The 13,718-nt window shown below is 41.2% G+C and overlaps 1 protein-coding gene across 1 annotated transcript in view; it reads left to right on the forward strand.

Annotated features, from left to right (window-relative positions):
- Window positions 1-434: 434 nt before the first annotated feature.
- Window positions 435-13,718, forward strand: part of LOC122676979 (cytochrome P450 2J2-like) — a 36,793-nt gene continuing 23,509 nt past the window's right edge. The window contains exons 1-5 of the mRNA XM_043876631.1: window positions 435-740; window positions 5,124-5,286; window positions 7,711-7,860; window positions 8,248-8,408; window positions 10,646-10,822. Coding sequence (XP_043732566.1) covers window positions 531-740; window positions 5,124-5,286; window positions 7,711-7,860; window positions 8,248-8,408; window positions 10,646-10,822 — 861 coding nt within the window. The 5' untranslated portion in view covers window positions 435-530. The remainder of the gene's footprint in view (window positions 741-5,123; window positions 5,287-7,710; window positions 7,861-8,247; window positions 8,409-10,645; window positions 10,823-13,718) is intronic.

The following is a 13,718-nucleotide window of genomic DNA, read 5'->3' on the forward strand; positions in this document are numbered from 1 at the left end:
AACCACATCCCAAATCATACCCCCTCCTCTGAGAAGTTCTTTCAGGGTTAGTTGAGATGCTGTCTCCCAGGCTTGAAGTCCTAAAATTCTCATGGAATAAAACTTAACTCTCAATGTTAAGGCTATGAATATTCTTTAGACAGAAATAAAAAACCTCCCAGCCTGGCCTTTTCTGACATCCAGGCAGGTTCACCAGGGAATCCCATGCTTGACATCTAGTGGGTAGCAGGCAGGCTGGGCTCCAGCCCAGAGAAGAACAGACTCAGGTGGGGGAAAGTCGGAGAGAAGGGAGGAGGAGGCAGGACCTGAGGAAGGGCAAGGAGGGGTGAGGTGGACCCGGTTCCACAGGGAGCCCGGGGTGGGGCTTAGCGGAGCGCTGGGGGAAGGGAAGAGCAGTGTGGGAGGAGGGAAGGGCGGGGTGAGACGGTAGGATGGGGCGGGGCCCGGGAACCCGGCTGAGCGCACAGACGCACAGATCCTCAGGGGCTTGTGCCTCTCTAAGGACAGAAGCGAAACCAGACATCGCAGTGATGCTGGAGGCCCTGAGCTCCCTGGCGTCGACCCTCTGGGCCGCGCTCCGTCCTGGCACCGTCCTGCTGGGGACACTCGCCTTTCTCTTCTTTGTTGATTTCATCAAAAGGCGGCATCCAAAGAACTACCCGCCGGGCCCCCCACGCCTGCCCTTCGTAGGCAATTTGTTCCAGCTGGACCCTGAGAAGGCGCACCTGACCATTCAGCAGGTAGGAGCGGGCGAAGGTGTCAGGGCCACGTCTTGACCCTGACCTGCAGGCCAAGGGCCATTCCGGGTACCGAGGACAGGAGACTGAGGGGGCGCTGAGGTTAAATCGGAAACCCGGTACACCGGACGTTGAACTTCTCTTTCCTCACCATGAACTGGAATGATTCCAGCTGTGCTTTCTAGGGGTGAACTATTGTTAACTGTTTATATTAAAGAATCCGACTCCATGCGCTTTCAGGGAGGGAGGAGCTGCAGGTTTAATATACAAAGCAAAACTTGCTTCTCAGTCCATCTAACTGATGGAAAGAAGTGTAAATATTGAACTGCAGCACTCATCTGAAGTCTCATATGCTGCCAGGAGCTTGGTTATCTGCATAATTTCTCTCCTGTTAGGGATATTTGGATAGAGTATTGCTCAGAACCCCCTCTGCATGCTCAGTAAATGTTTTTGACTGACTAGGTGACCCTGTGTCTTCTCTTCAGTTTCTTTTGTTAGAGCCTTGAGGGTGACAGATATAATATATTTGTAAGTCATTTAGTTGTGTCTTGTTACATATTACTGGGACATTCAATTTATAGTATGATAATTTTGTCTTTTTAATAATTTTATCCTTGGTAGCCGGGGAGGGGGACACTATACTTCCCCTGTTGGAGGTTCCCTATTCTAAGTGTAAAATGAGGATGTGTGTGTGTGTGCCTAGTAGCTCAGTCCTGCCTCTCTCTTTGTGACCCCATGAGTGGTAGCCTGCAAGGGTCCTCTATCCATGGGATTTTTCCAAGCAAAAGTGGAGTGGGTTGCCATTTCCTTCTCCAGGGGATCTTTCAGACCCAGGGATCGAGCCGAGTCTCCTGTGTCTGCTGCACTACAGGTGGACTCTTTACCTGCTGGGCAATCACCACCTAAATCCTCACCATTTTTCACCCACATTGCCTCCATCCCCACAAGGACAGAGCCCCTCACTTTCAGGCTCCTCCATAAACAGTCCGCTCTCACTAAAGTATTCGATTAAAAATGTCATTAAGTAGCATTAAGTGATGTGATTCGTATATAGAATTTTAAAGCTAAAATGCTAGGATCCTGAATCTGTGCCTTTCTTTAAGAAATGTGTTTTTTAATTTCTAAGTATTAGAAGATTTTATTTTCTTTCTGTTAATGATTTACAGTTGGTGTTCATTATGGTCAGAAGACATATACTATATGATTTCAACTTTGAACAAATATGCAAAGGTTGGCTTTATGACGCATGATAGGCACTTTAAAAAAAAATTCTGCTGTTGCTGTGTGGAGCGTTCTGTACTATATGTCAGTTAGGTTTGAAAAGATGAGTGTGTTGTTTATTACTTCCATACCCTTGCTGACTTCTTATCTACTCATTCTATCGATTACTAGGACGGGCATGTTAAGTTGCCAACTATAATTAGGGATTTATTTCTGTGTTTGGTCAGTTCTGGTAGTTTTACTTTATTTATTTGGCTCATGCACATTAAAATTGTTATGTCATCTTGGTGAATTGGCTCTTTAAGTATCACATAATGCCATTCTTTATCCCTGATGATTTTCTTTGCCTGAACTTTATTTGATATAATATAGCCACGCCAGCTGTCTTTTGATTAGTGTTTGTGTAGCACACGCTTCTCCATTTTTTTCACTTTTGACCTACTTATATGATTATACTTGAAATGAGTTTTTATAATAACATATAAGTGGCTCAGTGTTTCATTCTACCATTATCTCTTTTAATTGGTGAATCTAGATCATTTGTGTATAGTGTAATTTTTGTTGTGTAAACACTTAAGTCTGCCATTTTACTATTTATTTTCTATTTTTCACTTTGTTTTTTGTTCCCCTATTTCTCCTTTCTCCTATAGGTCACACAAATATTTTTTAAGAATTCCTTTTTAATTTATCCATAGTTTTTTTTAGTACATCTCTTTATATTGTGCTTTAAGTGCTTGCTGTAAACCTTCTATGCTATGCAGTCATTCAGTTCAGTCACTCAGTCATGTCTAACTCTGCAACCCCATGAAATGCAGCAGGCCAGGCTTCCCTGCCCCTCACCAATCCTGGGGCTTGCTCAAACTCATGTCCATCGAGTCAAAAACTAAGTGATTTGCCTAAGTTATTCAAAATCGATAATGGCCAAACAAGGACTTGAAACTTACGTCTGGTCCTTACTTATGCTACTTTTCATGATATAGGTAGCAGGTAATTGATTGTTCAGGGTTTTATTTATCCAACAGGCATTTATGACATACTTATCGAATGACAGCATAATACAAGAGAGTGTGTGATGAAATGTGTGGTATAAATTTTTGGTAACCAAGTGAGATGTCATTAGGTGGTTCACTATGAATAGGAAACCTTGGGGATAACCTCTGTAGAATCCTGAAATAAATTTGACTGAACTTGAACAGAATGGTAGGTGAGTGGTTGTGTGGAGTAAAGTGGACAGAAGATTTTTAAGTTGGAGAAGTGACGAGCTGAAAGAAAGTGAGAAGGCAGTGAAGAAACTGGCTGATCTGTTTGGCATGATGAGAACCTTCCTAATTTCCTATGCCCCATTTTCTAAATATTTTCTACCATAGCTGTCTGGCTTATTATAGAATCATTTATGTGAATAAGAAAAAAATCTTGTTGGACCATGATAGGGAAATGGTATCACTCTCTGGCCATTTCCCCTCTATTTCTTTGTCAATATCTTACAAGAATTACTTGCTAAAATGCACTCTAAATATCAATAATAATACATAATTTTATTGTTAATTTTACTGTTATGATTACTAACACCAGAATCCCAGTGATGAGATTTGTAACAGCCCTCGTTTTATACCTTTGGAAACTGAGACAGAGGGAAGTTATGTAGCTTAACCAAATATAACATAGAAAGTAACCAGTGGAAGCTGGATACAAACCAATTTGTTTGCCTTCCAAATCCAAGTTCTTAAGCCCTCACCTTTTGCCACTAAGACATTCTTGGTCTAGTTCTAGCACCTTTCCGACACTGTATCCCAACTCCCTACACAGGTGAGGTGTATTCTCTCCAGGCACCGTTCCTGGCCCGGGGTCCTAGGTGTCTGTGACACACCCACACTCTTCCCCTCATGAGTGCTCGCTCTCTCCTCTCGCTGCCCCATTGCTCTCATTCGCAGTTTATCGCTGTCACATCCAGTAAACTCTAAGTTCCCAGTGCTATTTCAGCTTTATGTCTCTGTCCTTAAATCTCACAAATACCTCCAGTCCCATATATCTCTGTCACCTTGGCTAAGTTACTTCTCCATGACTCACTTTCCTTACCAAAACCTGAATAATATCATTACTGCCATAGGGTGGTGTGAGGGAAATGAGACAAAAGGTGGAAGGTGGTTAACGTGGCTCCCAGTGGATGTGGTTGTCCGTGGCCACCAGCACCTTCCTCCTGTACATCAGCCCTTTGCTCTCTCCTGTCTGCCCCCTTGAGCAACTGCACCTATGCTGCTTTTCTCTCGGAGCCCATTCATTCCCCAGAGTCTAGAGTGGCTGTCTGCCAGTATCAGAAAACAACTGCCTTTCCTATTGTTGTTCTCTTTCTTCCTCACAGAAACTCTTTTTCCCCTTTTTCAGGGGGTGTAGAGAGCACACTGCCCTGCTTGTGAGATTTTAGCTCCCCGTCCAAGATTAAACCTGGGTCCATGGCACTGAAAGTCCAAGTCCTGTCCACTGGACAGCCAGGGAATTACCCCTCCATGAACTGTAAGCAAAAAATAATTTTCTCCCTCTTATAGCTGGGGAACAAGGATCCAAAAAAATGAAACAACTTACCCAATCTCACAGCTAGCCAACCATAGAGTTAACATGGCTCCAGCTAGTGAGCTCTTTTCTGTGACTGGTCCTAGCCCTATAATGAATTTTTTGCCACCTAGAACCTGATGAAGGGGACACTGTCTTATGGTTAAACAGATATAATTTACTATAAAGTCCATGTTTTCTACCCCAGACATTCACTAAACACATCTCTGCCTTCTCTGGTGAGTCACATGGGCTGAATTCTCTCCCTTCAGTAGACTCTTTAAGATGCTTGAGGTTAGAAACTTTGCTTATTTTATTGTATCTTTATGCCTTACTCTCAGGACACATATGCTCACTCAATCCAAGTATGATGAACATATGGATGAGTATTTATAATGAATGTCTGTGTCCTGTAGTGGATTGAAATGAAGTCTAGTTGACAGCAAGAGAAATGAAAACAGGCAGAAATATTTCCAACAGCCCAAGGTACACACACACAAACACACACACACACACACAGATTCCCCTCAATATAATCTCCCTCAGCTCTACATACCCTCCATTCCAGGACACACAGACATGTGCATGTATAACTGTGACTCTTCTACCATTTTTCAGTTTGTGAAGAAATATGGCAATGTTTTTAGCTTGGATTTTGGTACATTTCCTTCTGTTCTTGTAACTGGATTACCCTTAATTAAAGAAGCACTTGTCCACCAAGGCCAAAAATTTTCCAGCCGCCCCGTAATGCCTCTCCAAGAGCATGTCATAAATAATAAAGGTAAGCTCTTACATTGGTAAGCATATGTTTGATATTCTTGTGGTCTGTGAAAGTATCTCCAACAACCCCAGGGACCAAGCTCCTCATAAGGAACCTAAGTGCCATCACCTGCATGAACTCACTCTGGATGCTTTGATAAATAAGTATCCTCATCACTCAGTGATGTGATGTGTTGTTTAAGCAGAGAAAAGGCAATGCGTCCTCAGGCTCTCCTTCTGCTTTCCCACTCAGATCTCTTCATCTAGAAAACGGATGTGAATCAGCTTGTTCCTGTTGATTAAGTGATCCCCTTCTTGCCTCCAGTTCCTTATGCTCTATTATTAAGGCTGTGCCCCAAAGGTATCTCAAGCCTTCTATCTATGTTAAAAGAGTTTGGCATGAATACTTAGAATGGTCACTAAATAAACTTACATTTTCAAAAATCTAAATGAATAACTTAAATCTATACTTCTAACAAGACACCATTTTTTCAGGTATTTCTCAATTCTGCTTTGAAATTGTTTATCCATTATTTTACATTCATTTACCATGCCATGTGAACCTAGCAAGACTAGGCACTAGTGAGTAGAACAGAAAAAATTTTTGATTTTTCTGTAATCTACATGCTATTAAGAAAAACAGTATCAAAAAAAAAAGAAAAACAGTATCAAGTAAGCTAATAATTTAATGCCTCAGTGTTATGAAGTTAAGAGCAGTTTCACTTGATACGGGTATTGAGTCTGGTCCTAAGACTCAGGAAAAGCTATTGTAAGTAAATGACAAGTAATAAAATGAAGAAGCAATCCACCAGAGGGAATAGAATATGAAAAGTTTCTTAGGTAGAAAGGAGGACAGTGAACTGAGGAATTGAAAGGTGTCCAGTGTGAGAAGAACAGAGATTAAATGGAGATAATTAAATAAAGATGAAGATGCTAAGTTTGGCCAGAAAGAGTTCATGTTTAAGGATGTTGCTTTTATCCTAGTAACAATGGAGACTTCTGAATAGTTTAAGTAAAAAAAGAAATCATTGTATTTACATGCTACGTCTTAAAGATTTCTGTAAGCTATAATGTAAAGAATGGAATAAAGGGAGTAAGAGACTATTGTAGCGTTTTAGGTGAGAGAAGGTTGCTGCCTGGACTAGGGAGGTGTCAAGAAATAGCAGTTCAGTAGGTTAGACCAGGAAACTAACTGTGAAAATACATGGATTTAAGTTATTCAGGAGGCATATCCAATAGGACATGATGACCTAGACAGAGGGAGAATGAGGTAGACACCCAAATGAGTACGTAAAGGAAAGAAGGAGGATATAGAGAAGGACAAGGTGTTGGCTGGCCTGGGTAGGGAGTTGAAAGGAGCAAATCATGAATAAAATCATGAATATACTGAGTATAAAGCCAAAAGAGTGAAGTAGACAATTGGTTATGTGTCTGGAGCTGAGGCACAGATATAGATGGTCACATCAGTAGTTGTCATTTGAAATATGTGGAGTTGATGAGATTTCACAGAAATTGAGGATAAGGGTAAGAAGAGAAGAGGCTTTGACCCAAGCTTGAAAAGGTCCATCATTTCAAAATTTGATAGAAGATAAGTTAACTGAAGGTATGATGATTTCTGTGAAGTCAGAGAAATAGCAGAAGAGTCTGGAGAGTGTGGTGTCCTGAGCACCACTGGGAAAGAGTGTGTCAAGAAAAAAGCATCTCATGCTGTTGACACATGAACATGAGGCTGAAAAGGATCCTGGACTGAACAGCGGGGAGGGCCACTTCACTAAGGTGGTGGAAGTGAAAGGGAGATATTGGAAGGAGCGGAAGAGTGTACTGGAATGAAGAATTGAGAGGGTGGTGGTCTCCCCTGTGTTATAAAATAAATTAAGTTCTCTGCACCCTTCATGATGGATATTTTTATCCTTTGCCTGTGATTTTCTTTCTGCACACCATTCACAATTCTTTGTTTTCTTGGGTGATTCATCTATCTTGTAAAGATATTTAAACACTTTCTCCTTATGAGTTTTGATTTTGTCTAGTCCATTAGTGCATGCTTAGTATGTAGCATAACAAATACTTAAATATAGTATGTGACAAGTAATCAAAGCATGGGCATTGGAGTCAGGCTGACTTGAAAATGAATGCCTGTTCTGCAGCTCCAACTCTGTAACTTTGCAGAGTGTACTTTTATCTCCTGTGCCTCATTTTTCTCATCAAAAAACTGGGGGGCTTGTTTAACAGTAATAATTTCATCAGAGTTTCTGTGAGTTCTAAATCCCAGAATGCATTAAAAATGCTAATGTGCACAGCATTGCAAGCAATCAGTAAATTCAAGCCTTGCTTAGGCACTGTTTCTCTGAATAGTTTTCAAGTACCTTACAGCCCTTTTTCTTCCCTTAATCTGATGCATCATGGGTCTTGTTGGCTTTCTTTCATAATCTTGGCTTTCTTTTCCCAGGCTTGATCATGTCCAGTGGCCAGTTATGGAAGGAGCAAAGAAGATTTGCCCTGACAACTCTTAGGAACTTTGGTTTAGGAAAGAAGAGCTTAGAGGAACGCATTCAGGAGGAGGCCTCCTACCTCATCCAGATGATAAGAGAGGAGGATGGTGAGCATGTCATAGGACAGGTGCAGGGACCGTGGCTCATATATTCACTAACCAGATGTTCCTCAGTGCCTACCTGCCTGTCCCTAGCCCAGTATTGTGTAGGGCTCTGAGGGAATAATAGGGAACATCTAACCATGACCTGCCCCTGTGTGGCTCATGAATTAAGAAAAAGATCAGTGTTAAACACATTATTGGTTTTAAATACTGGTCATCAGTTTGACTTCCCAGGCATTGACAGAATACTTGTTAGACCCTGGGGTTGTCAGACCCTGGGGTCACAGTCTCAGAAGTGGTCTGTAGTCGATGTGTCATATGTCACACAGAGTAGAATCTCTGTAAAATAGAAACAATCCTACACGAAGACTCTATCTCTTCTTCTTCCTCCAGGACAGCCTTTTGACCCTCACTTCACAATCAACAATGCCGTTTCCAATATTATTTGCTCCATCACCTTCGGGGAGCGGTTTGATTACCATGATGATCAGTTCCAGGAGCTCCTGAGGCTGCTGGATGAGATCTTAAATCTGCAGACATCAGTGTGCTGCCAGGTGAGGCAGTTGTCACCTCCTATCTTTCATAAAGACTTTAGGCTGATGTCCGTCACAGATTAGATTGGGTCTTCCTTTCCTTTTAACTAATTTTAACTAAGCCTTTTGAAATTGACTTCAGCATAAACTTGTTTGAAATCCATCTGTTGACTTTAGTATTTTTGATGCTTATTCTGTTCTTCATGTGGACACATCCACTCATTTCTCTTGCATATTCACCTGTTTGTAAGAATCCTTAAAGATGTCCACATGTTGCACTATTTCCATGCCCATCCACACTTGTTATTACCAGTTTCCTAAATTTGTAGGACATGGATTTAAGGCATTAAACATTCACCCCATCCTTGGTAGTCCCTGCCATCTCCTTTTGTCCTGCTAGAGTTTTAAGTCTGTCAAAACTCTATTCATCTGCTTGGTCTCTTAGTCTCTTTTTTTTATTTGGAAGATACTGGCAGGGGAAAATCAGCCCCAAGTGTTGAGGTAAACTCTTGTATACATAAAGGAAGATTTACTTGTAATCATTTTCAACAAGCAACACTGCCTGGAGTCTGATGGACCCATCTCACCCAAACTCATAAAGCAGTTAGCATGATTCCTGGCACATTAAAGGAACATAATGAATATGAGCTACTAGGATTAGTGTTGTCAGTATTACTTTTGAATAGCATTCCTTATTGTTAGTTCTAATCATGCTAAACCCCAGCCCCCATTCAGTACTTCCATTTTTATTCCATCCTATTAAGATAGAACCTAGGAAGTTTGGGACCTCAGTGAGCATGTGTCGACTATTCCCAGGGAAAAGAAATTCTGGGGAAGGTTGGATGAGGCAGTGAGACAGGGGGTAATATGCAGTTTTTAGAGATCCAAAATAGATCGGGCAGTTTAACTGACAATTTCACGCACTTTATTTCAGTCAGTTTTTTACAACAATCCTTTAAAGATGAAATGGAGCATCTTGATGTGTGCAAGTAGATATGGGAATGCTTAAGCAAATCCACATAGTGATCCCCTGGCTGTGTGTTAAGTGTGGAATAGATCTCATGTGACTGAGTGACGAAAATAACCCTGGTGCCTCAATGGCAGTGGGTTACACTAAGTCCTGCAGATTACATGATTATCTTCATTATTGACATTAATATCATTATTATTATTCCCAAAGCCTTGTAGCTAGAAAGCGATAGAACTAACAGTCAAAGGCATGTATGCTTCATTTTACACCTAGGCAATTTTCCATTATGTTGGGCTATCTGTTTTCTACCAGATATTTTTAGTGAAAATATATCCAAAATCCACTTAATTTTATTAAAAATGTCTTATTCACGTGAAGAATACAATAATAATGCATGGATAATCAAACATGCATCTATTTTTAACGTAACTAGCTACCTAGCTAGAAAGAGGTGTTTTATGCACACACAAAGATATATACACACATAGTAGAAGAAAATGCCATGAAAAAGATAATAAAACAAAATAGGGGAATGGGAAGAGGTTCTAGAAGTACTTCATTATAGTATTATCAGGTAAGTTATCTCCAAGCAAGTGCCACTTGAGCCAACCTGGACGAAACAAAGTCTAGAGATATACAATTTCCAGATGAAGACCAGTCTTCATTGAAGGAATAGCAAATGCAAAGGACTATATGTTATCATTCTTGGTGTTTTCACAGAGACCAATGGAGCTGAACTAAGAGAGAGTAAGATGGCAGTGAGTGATAGCAGAAGAGGGGACAGGAGTGGAAGAGGCCAGCTCCTGTAGAGCTCCAGGCCAGGAGAATGATGTAGAATTTGTCTAAATGTCATGGAAAATCTTTGCAGGATTGAAAGATAAATAGTGGAATGATCTGATTAAACTGTTAAATGATCTCTTTGGCAGCTCAGTGGAAAAATAGACTGGGAAAGGGGTTGAGTAGAGAATCAGGGAAATTGCTGGGAGGCCTTAAAGCATCTAGGTAAGAAATGCTGGGGCTTTGTCCTAGAATGACAAACACAAGGACTACTGAGATGGTAGTCTCAGTAGTTCTGTTTTGGATGGTTCTGTTTTGGATGGAGTGCTAAAATGCTTTGCCAGAGGGGAAAGAAGAGGGGTGTGACAGAGAAGATGAGTCAAGGGTGATCCCAAGGGTTGAGTGTTAGCAAAAAAACAAAAAACATATAAGAATACAATGGTTTCCTTGTCTTCAAAAGTAGAAATCTGGCACCCCCTTGTCTCCAAGACAGTTTTGTTTTCTCCATCAGCTCTACAATGTCTTTCCAAGGATAATGAATTTCCTTCCGGGTCCACACCAAGCACTCTTTAGTCATATGGAGAAAATGAAGATGTTTGTTGCCCGTATGATTGAAAACCACAAAAGAGACTGGAATCCTGCTGAAGCAAGAGACTTCATTGATGCTTATCTCCAGGAAATAGAAAAGGTGAGGGAACCTAGGTGTTTTCTTGAGTAGTGTTCTTAGAGAGCAAATGAGGCAATTCTGACATCTTATTGCTGCTGTAAGAAATCACCACAAACTTGGTGGCTTTAAACAACCAACATTTATCAAGTCAAAGTGGGGGCAGGGCTGGCTCTTTCCAGGCTTTAGGGCAGAATCCATTGATGGGATTTTCCAGAGCCTAGAAGCGACCTGTACCCCTGAATTTACGCCCCTTTCCTCCATCTTCAGAGCCATCAGTATAGTTTCTTTTCTTCCACCATCCTCATGTATTCTCTCAATGTGCTCCTTGCCTCCTCTTACAGAGACTCTTCTGATTATTATTGGTTCAGTAGGATAAGTGAAAGAAAGTGAAGTCTCTCAGTCATGTCCAACTGTTTGTGACCCTATGGACTGTAGCCTACCAGGCTTCTCCGTCCATGGGATTTTCTAGGCAAGAATACTGGAGTGGGTTGCCATTTCCTTCTCCAGAGGATCTTCCCAACCCAGGGATCGAACCCTGGTCTCCCGCATTGCAGGCAGCGAGTTTACCCTCTGAGCCACCAGGGAAGCCACACAGTAGGATAATCCATATCAAAATCATTAATTTTGTCATATCAACAAAATTCTATCTGTCAAAAAATATTTACCAGTTCCAGAGATCAGAATATGAGCATCTTTGTGAGTCATTATTCAGCCTACCACAGGGTTGGAAAAATAGAGACACTATTTCAGAGTGTGCTGCTGCTGCTACTAAGTCACTTCAGTCATGTCTGACCCTGTGCGACCCCATAGACAGCAGCCCACCAGGCTCCTCCATCCCTGGGATTCTCCAGACAAGAACACTGGGGTGGGTTGCCATTTCCTTCTCCAATGCATGAAAATGAAAAGTGAAAGTGAAGTTGCTGAGTTGTGTCCGACTCTTCACGACCCTGTGAACTGTAACCCACCAGGCTCCTCTGTCCGTGGGATTTTCCAGGCAAGAGTACTGCAGTGGGGTGCCATTTCCTTCCCCTATTTCAGAGTGTAGGGATGTCATTAACTAGGAATACAGATATATTCAAAATAAAGATACTGGTTTAAGAGTATTTGGCTTGAAGTCTTTCAGTTCAGTTCTGTCATTCAGTTGTGTTCAACTCTTTCTGACCTCATGGACAGCAGTATGCCAGACTTCCCTGTACAACACCGGTTCCTGTGGCTTTTCAAACTCATATCCATTGAGTCGGTGATGCTATCCAACCATCTCATCCTCTTTTGTCCCCTCTGCTCCTGCCTTTAATCTTTCCCAGCATCAGGGTCTTTTCAGATGAGTCAGTTCTTCACATCAGATAGACAAATTGTTGGAGCTTTAGCTTCAGCATCAGTCCTTCCAATGAATATCAGAACTGATTTCCTTTAGTATTGACTGGTTTGATCTTGCAGTCCAAAGGACTCTCAAGAGTCTTTTCCAACAGCACAGTGCAACAGCATCAGTTCTTTGGCACTCAGCTTTCTTTGTGGTCCAACTCTCACATCCATACATGACTACTGGAAAAACCATAGCTTTGACTAAATGGATCTTTGTTGGCAAAGTAATGTCTCTGCTTTTTAATATGCTGTCTAGGTTGGTCATAGCTTTTCATCCAAGGAGCAAGCATCTTACTTTTTTGCAGATGGCTGCAGTCATCATCTGCAGTAATTTGGAACTCAAACAAATGAAGTTTGTCACTGTTTCCATTGTTTCACCATCTATTTGCCATGAAGTGATGAGACCAGGTCCCATAATCTTCATTTTTTGAATGTTGACTTTTAAGCCAGGTTTTTCACTCCTCTTTCACCTTCATCAAAAGGCTTTTCAGTTCCTCTTTGCTTTCTGCCATAAGAGTGATATCATCTGCATATCTGAGGTTATTGATATTTCTCCCAGCAATCTTGTTTCCAGCTTGTGCTTCATCCAGTCGGGCATTTTGCATGATGTAATCTGAATATAATTTAAATCAGCAGGGTGACAATATACAGCCTTGACGCACTCCTTTCCCAATTTGGAAATAGTCTGTTGTTCCGTGTCCTGTTGTAACTGTTGTTTCTTGACCTGTATACAGATTTCTCAGGAGGCAGGTAAGGTGTCTGGTATTATCATCTCTGTGAGAATTTTTGACAGTTTGTTGTGATCTGCACAGTCAAAGGCTTTGGCATAGTCAATGAAGCAGAAATAGATTTCTTTCTGGAACTTTCTGCTTTTTTTTTCATTAATTTGTGTGGGTTTTTTTTTTCTTTTGTATGTTTTTGCTTTCCTTTTTTTTTTTTCATTTATTTTTTATTAGTTGGAGGCTAATTACAATATTGTAGTGGTTTCTGCCATACGTTGACATAAATCAGCCATAGATTTACATGTGTTCCCCATCCTGATCCCCCACCCACCTCCCTCCCCATTCCATCCCTCTGGATCTTCCCAGTGCACCAGCCCTGAGCACTTGTCTCATGCATCCAACCTGGGCTGGTGATCTGCTTCACACTTGATAATATACATGTTTCAATACCATTCTCTCAGATCATCCCACTCTCGCCTTCTCCCAGATAGTCCAAAAGTCTGTTCTATACATTTGTGCCTCTTTTTCTGTCCTGCATATAGGGTTATCATTACCATCTTTTAAAATTCCATATATATGCATTAGTATACTGTATTGGTCTTTATCTTTCTGGCTTACTTCACTCTGTATAATGGGCTCCGGTTTCATCCATCTCATTAGAGCTGATTCAAATGAATTCTTTTTAATGGCTGAGTAATATTCCATTGTGTATATGTACCATAGCTTTCTTATCCATTTGTCTGCTGTTGGGCATCTAGATTGCTTCCATGTCCTGGCTATTATAAACAGTGCTGCGATGAACATTGGGATACACGTGTCTCTTTCAGATCTGG

This window comes from Cervus elaphus, chromosome 20, assembly GCF_910594005.1.
Source record: "Cervus elaphus chromosome 20, mCerEla1.1, whole genome shotgun sequence".
Taxonomy (NCBI): Eukaryota; Metazoa; Chordata; class Mammalia; order Artiodactyla; family Cervidae; genus Cervus; species Cervus elaphus.